The 6,926-nt window shown below is 39.1% G+C and overlaps 1 protein-coding gene across 1 annotated transcript in view; it reads left to right on the top strand.

Moving 5' to 3' along the window:
* The window catches only part of NUS1 (NUS1 dehydrodolichyl diphosphate synthase subunit), a 29,050-nt gene extending 22,400 nt beyond the window's left edge, over positions 1-6,650 (top strand). Inside the window, exons 4-5 of the mRNA XM_049771370.1 lie at positions 836-935; positions 5,876-6,650. Of these exons, the coding sequence (XP_049627327.1) occupies positions 836-935; positions 5,876-5,966 (191 nt within the window). The 3' untranslated portion in view covers positions 5,967-6,650. The remainder of the gene's footprint in view (positions 1-835; positions 936-5,875) is intronic.
* The last annotated feature ends 276 nt before the right edge of the window (positions 6,651-6,926 follow it).

Here is a 6,926-nt window from a genome sequence, read left to right on the forward strand (position 1 = left end):
GAGTCAGGAATAACTCATGAGCTCTGCTGGGTGTGGCCCATAAGCGAAAAAAGAAAATTTATTATGCATTATATTCTAACACAGTTCTAGATATAGAGGATACAGTAAACAAATAATTATAAAATCTCCAGGTTCTTAGCATTTATATTATTAGTTAACAAATGTGTAGAAGGTACCAAAGCACTTGGATCCTTGGTATAAAATCAGGGGCATAGGAAAAGGAAAGAAAACAGATACTTTTTACCTTTGCATTCATTTTTTTTAAAGATACCATGTTTACATATTTTAATTTTATTATAGTTTGGGTTAGTTATATTAGTACCAAAGTATATGGTATATCCTAAGGATCTACCACTGCAGTCCCCACAATCCTCCAATAATATCCTTATATTTTCAAGTCCAATTATTAATCCCTCCCTCTGACCCTGGGTTTGATAATCAGTATTTTAAACCAAGTTTCTTTTCATCACTGAAGTTTTTTGTTCTGTGACTAGAAATAGCACTAAACCACTGAAGGCAATGTAGTTTCCAGGATGGCAGGAAAACATTTGTTCTTGGTTAATGGTTCGAGTTTGGGAGTTACCTGTATGGTTTAAGGTAGTTTATTCTTCCTTTTGACACAATCAGCTTTATTTTATAGTCTGTAAGAGTAAGAAGTTTTCAGAAAAATCTGTGTAGTTGGAGCAAGGATAGACTTAAAAAATATGTTTGGCAGTAGGGTGAAACAAAGCTGCTAAAGAAAATACATAAGTCATTTGAAACTCTTTGATCAGTTTGTTTTTAGTGATGTATTTGTAAGCAATGCATAGTAAGATTTTGCATGTTTCTCTCATAGGTTCTAATGGTTTCCCTGATCCTGATTTAGTCTTGAAGTTTGGTCCTGTGGAAAGCACATTAGGCTTTCTTCCCTGGCACATCAGATTGACTGAGATTGTGTAAGTAGTTAAAAGTTCACTTTGGTTTCAAAACTATAATAGATCGAATGGGAGTTCCCATTTAGTTTTTTGGGGGCAGGAGTAGGTAGGTTGTTTGCATTGTATGCAGCACATCCCTAGCATCCCTTTGGTCAAAGGTCCTTTGAACGCTCAGGGAATGTTCCCTGAGCCCAGAGTAAGAGGTGTGACCCAGAAAAGAAACCAAAGAAAGGATGGAATTATAGTTTGTACTGAATCTTTCTCCTCAGATTCAATGCAAACCTGTGAAATTCCCTCAGATATTTCACATTATCAGTGATGCAATAAAGACATTTCACTGATGCCAATACAAAAGTGTGGTGCGATGCTGATGCTTGGTATTGACATCAATTATCATAAATTAGGAGTGAGAGATAATATCTCATGGACCAGCATTATTGATTCTACAGAAAAAATGAGAGTTGATCAGGGATGTATGTATAAAGATAAATTTTTGTAATTAGAAGGTAGGACATTTAGGGTTTAGGAAAGAGCAGCCTTGGAGCTTGGGGGTACAAAGCTGGAAAATGTGGAATGATCATCAGATTTTAAAGAAATATGGAGGTGGTACCACCAGTTCTGACACTGAAGGTGATATGTAATGTGAACTCCTGTAGTTCAGGGTGTTCGCTTGTTTAGACAGTAGCATAGTTTGGGAATGGTGGTTTTAAAATTTATTTGGCAGCTGTGTACTAGAGTGACTGGATTTGGAAATTATAAGGTAAAATAAGTATAAAGATTTCATACTTTAATTTAGGGGAGAATGAAAAATGGATTATCTTGAGCAGAGTACAACACGTGTTTTATTAGCAGAGTAACACAGGCTGTAAATACATAGATGTGCAGGATTGCTGTAGAGAAACTTTATTTACGAAAAGAAAGAGGCCAGAGCGATAGTACAGTAACTTAAAAGTGTTTGCCTTGCACACAACTGAACCAGGTTTGATCCTCAGCATCCCATATGGTACCCTGAGCTCAGTCAGTAATGATTCCTGAAGTGTAGAAACTTGAATAACCCAGCTATTTCTGGTTGTGGTAAACTAAAATAAGCACACAAATGAAACCAAAAAGTTTATAGGTTATATATTTAAGTCTTGATTTTAAATGATGTAGAGGGCCAGAGAGACATGTAATTAGGTTCATTCTCTGTATCAGGAGGCCTGGGTTGATTCTCTGACACTGCTTGATTCTCTAGGCTCCGAAAATCTGGGTGGGGAGTGGCAAAGGAGACACTTAATTAGATGTAATTAACTTTCTATGGGGCCAGAGTGATAGTACAAAGATCCCATATGGTCCCCTGCCAGTAGTGTGCCTTAGCTCAGAGCCAGGAGTAGTAACCCTTAAGCACTGCAGGGTATGGCCCAAAGACCAAAGGAAAAAAGTATTTAAATTCTTGTTTTTTTTTTTTTTTTTGGTTTTTTTTTTTTTTTTTTTTTTTTGGTTTTTGGGCCACACCCTGTGACGCTCAGGGGTTACTCCCTGCTATGCGCTCAGAAGTTGCTCCTGGCTTCTTGGGGGACCATATGGGACGCCGGGGGATCGAACCGCGGTCCGTCCTAGGCTAGCGCAGGCAAGGCAGGCACCTTACCTCCAGCGCCACCGCCCGGCCCCCTAAATTCTTGTTTTTATCTTGGAGAGATAGTACAGGGGTTAAGGCACTTGTTTGTTATCCCATTAACCTCAGTTTGATCTCTAGCCCTACATATGGCTCCATATGATCACTCCTGAGAAGAGTCAGAGACAGCCCCTCAGCACCTCTGGTTGTTATCAGAATCTTTACCTTGAAAGAGAAATCCTGGGTCTTAAGAAAATACTGCAAATCTTACCCTTTTTGAGAAATGTTTGCCAAATGTAATGGCAGACCTAAATTCTTTTTTTTTTTTTTTTTTTTTGTGGTTTTTGGGTCACACCCGGCAGTGCTCAGGGGTTATTCCTGGCTCCAGGCTCAGAAATTGCTCCTGGCAGGCACGGGAGGACCATACGGGACGCCGGGATTCGAACTGATGACCTTCTGCATGAGAGGCAAACACCTTACCTCCATGCTATCTCTCCGGCCCCGACCTAAATTCTTAATAAGATAAAATTAAGAGTAGATATGAAATTATTTTTTAATATTTTTTAAGTTTCAATGAATAGAATGTGATTGAAAGAAACCATAAAATCAAGAGAGCATTGGTTTTGAATTGAAAGTTAACATGGTTTTAAAGCCATTGTCTGTTTAGATGGAAGTATGTAGAATGTAAATAAAATGGAATATTAAGGCTGAAGATAGCCATTTGGGTGATTGTCAATACACAAGAGAATATGTTGAACCAAGAGTTAAAAAAATAGGGCTGGAGAAATAGCATGGAGGTAGCACATTTGCCTTGCATGCAGAAGGATGGTGGTTCTAATCCCGGCATCCCATATGGTCCCCCCACCACCTTGAGCCTGCTTGCCAGGAGCGATTTCTGAACATAGAGCTAGGAGTGACCTCTGCTGAGTGCTGCTGGGTGTGACCCAAAAACAAACAAAAAAGTTAAAAAAAAAATAGACTTGACATCTCTATAAAGTATGCACACAGCCCACCCAGTACCATAGAGCCTATAAACACTCTCCTTCTCCCCCTTTATCTTCCCCTCCCCTCCCCCTCCTCTTACCCTCCCCATCTCTCTCCCTCTTCCTCCCTGAGACTTGGGGCCAGAGTGGAGTAAGATGGCAGATGAAGAGATAGAAAAGATCAGGTAACATGAGACTTGGATCAAGCTTGTACAAAAGTGGTTTTAGAACTAGATCTCCAGTCTGGGATTTCCTTACTCAATGCATATTTCTCTTGTCTCCTTTTCTCCTTAGGATTTTCTCATCATTTTGGCTTCCTTTCAAAATGGGTATCATTGATATATTGTAAAGGATGGGAGTAGTTAGGAGGGAAGGGCATGTTTTAGATCAAATAGAGGGTGATTTTAATCATGGCTTTGGAAAATTAAACTTTGATAAATTTGTAAATTGGTATTTTAAAATTGAGAACAGGCTAGAAAATTGCAAGGTTACTTCCCAGGTACTGAGCTTTAGTGCTAAGTAAGCTTTAGTGCTAAGTATTTCTTGAAGAGTGATAGGAGATGAGGCTATATATAAATGAGGAAGACTTAGGAAAGTGGTTATTTTGAGGGAGGGCCTTTAAGACAGACTTAGCACAAGAGTGTTATTAGTAAGTGCTTTCTGTGATGATACCATGCTTTAGTGTCCTTAAGATGATTGGCAGCAGAGATTATTGAGATAAGAAGATAGAGGACTATAGGTAAATTATTTCAGAATTATGGGAGTCAAAGCAAGTCAAAGATTATAGATCAGTTCTCAGTAAAGTTGGGAAGGAAAAAGAAGAAAAAGAAAGCATTGCAGGGCTGGAGTGGTAGCATGTGGTAGAATGACATGTTACACATGTTTGCCTTGCACACAGTTGACCCAGCTTGGATGCAGGTTTGATCCCTAACATCCCATATGGTCCTCCAAGCCAGGAACCATTTCTGAGTGCAGAGCCAGGAATAACCCCTGAGTGCCGCTGGGTTTAGCTCCCCCCTTAAAACAATAAAACAAACGAAAAAGCATCACAGTAGAAAGCCATGATGGTGGTAATTGATTTGACAGCTGCTCTGAATGTGATGTTTGCATTCTGACCAGGTGATTAACTTTGTTCTGTTGGAGTGTACAGAACTTCACAGAAGGTTGTATGAATTATAACTTTCAAAATGTTAATTATATATCAAAGTTGTATTTATAATACTTAGAGGAAAACCTGTGTTCACTCTGCCTTTATTTATTTATTTTGGTTTTGGGTCACACCCATCAGTGTTCAGGGTTTATTCCTGGCTCCACGCTCAGAAATCGCTCCTGGCAGGCCTGGGGGACTATATGGGAGGCCGGGATTCGAACGAATGACCTTCTGCATGAAAGGCAAACGCCTTACCTCCATGCTATATCTCCGGCTCCCTACTCTGCCTTTATTTTTTAATGGTAGGGTGGTATACTGGGGGAATTGGGCCACACCCAGCTGTGCTCAGCGCTCACTTCTGTCTTTACACTCAGGGATCACTCCTAGTGATGCTAGGTAGCAAGGGTTGGGGTGCTGGGGAAGTGGAGAAGAGTGCTATGTGTGTGCTGGGGATCAGACCTGGGTTATGTATAAGGCAAGTTGTGCTCTCTAGTCTCATCACTCTGTTTTCACATCATAGGTTGTGCTGCCAACAATAAACTAAGTAGAACTGACTTTACTCTGACATAGACTTGTTTTAAAAGTGAATTTGAAGGACATACTTTATAAATCTATTTCAGTTTTGCTTTAACTTAGTATTCTTGCACTATAATAGGTTCAGTTTTTATTTACTTTTGTTTTTTGCTTTTGGGGGGCTGCACCCATTTGTGTTCATCTCAGGTGTCTGAATTCAAACCCAGACTTCCTGTAGGCCAAACATGTTCTTAGCCTGCTGAACTACCTTCAGACTGCTGTGATAAGTTCTGAATCTTCTTTTCAGTACAAATTCACTTTCTTTTCTTGTGGAGATGAAAGATCATTTTTTATTTATACTACCTTACTGTGTTAAAAATCATTTTATAGTGGGGCTGGAGAGATATTACAGCGGTGTTTGCCTTGCTAGCAGCCGACCCAGGACCTAAGGTGGTTGGTTCGAATCCCGGTGTCCCATATGGTCCCCCGTGCCTGCCAGGAGCTATTTCTGAGCAGACAGCCAGGAGTAACCCCTGAGTGCTGCTGGGTGTGGCCCCAAAACAAAAAACAAACAAACAAAAAAATCATTTCATAGTACAGATTTGATATACTTTATGCTTATAACTTTTAATAATCTTAATTTTTTCTATCATTATCTTTCTGGTTACTGCTGTGAACTATAATATATTCTCTAATTGTTCTCCCTTGTTCTCTTTTTCAGCTCTTTGCCTTCCCACCTAAACATCAGTTATGAGGAATTTTTCTCTGCCCTTTGTCAATATGCAGCCTGTGAACAGCGTCTGGGAAAGTAGTCGTTCCTGGTTGCATCATTTGAGCCAGGCTTTTGGAGAAAAGGACCTGAGTGACTCTGATGTTTACAAAGTACCTATGAAGCCCTGTACACACCTAGTTCATAATCCTCATAATTTATCAATAAACACAATAAAGTGTCTTACTTGAGAGTAAGAATGAGTGTGTGTGTATGTATGTATGTATTTGTATGTGTGAGAGTGAGAGTGTGAGGAAATGAAGTTAGAGCTGAGGGAAGTATTGGAGAAGGAAATACATAAACCTGCACTTTGAGCAAATGGTAGCAGTGTTTTAGAAACTGAAATTTCAGGTTTAAATGCTTCAATCTCAATCACTTCCCTGTTTTTGTGGGAATTGTTGAGGTGATTAGTGCTGCTTAGTGTTTTGAGGGGTTGGAATCATTTCTGTTCAGTTTTACCTAGTAACCAGGTGACCAAACTTTAATTTTTAAGAATAATAATGCTGGCTTATTAAATAAAGCATTTTGGGAGTAAGTGGTTTCCGGTTTTTTGCTTTGTTGCTCCTGTGACACATTTGGAGCCAAGGGAATACTCACTTTCAGGTATCCATCTGTTCTATGTCTTCATTATAATCAAACAATGTGACTTGATTATGTTGCTCTGTTGTTGTGTTGTTTTGGGTTGTGAAGATGTCTTGAAAAAGAAATCTAGATATGGTATATGAAAGAAATTAAAGAAAATTAGGCCTAGTCAGAAAAGGTATACACCTAAAAGCAATTGAAAATTCCCACTACACAGGGAAGTTTTGAGTTCCTTTTTACTTTTTTAAAGGTAGTCAGTGAACTATATAGTACCCAAAATTGATTTAAAAAGTATTCCCATTGGCTGTTTTTATTTCAAATGAGTGTTTGAGGGAAGTGACCAAAGCAGCTGTTTTCCTCAAAAATAACCTATTCCTTTTTGGAAAAGCACATTGAGGGTCATGTTAGTACCTGGATTTTT

Source organism: Suncus etruscus, chromosome 4 (assembly GCF_024139225.1).
Source record: "Suncus etruscus isolate mSunEtr1 chromosome 4, mSunEtr1.pri.cur, whole genome shotgun sequence".
Lineage (NCBI taxonomy): Eukaryota > Metazoa > Chordata > Mammalia > Eulipotyphla > Soricidae > Suncus > Suncus etruscus.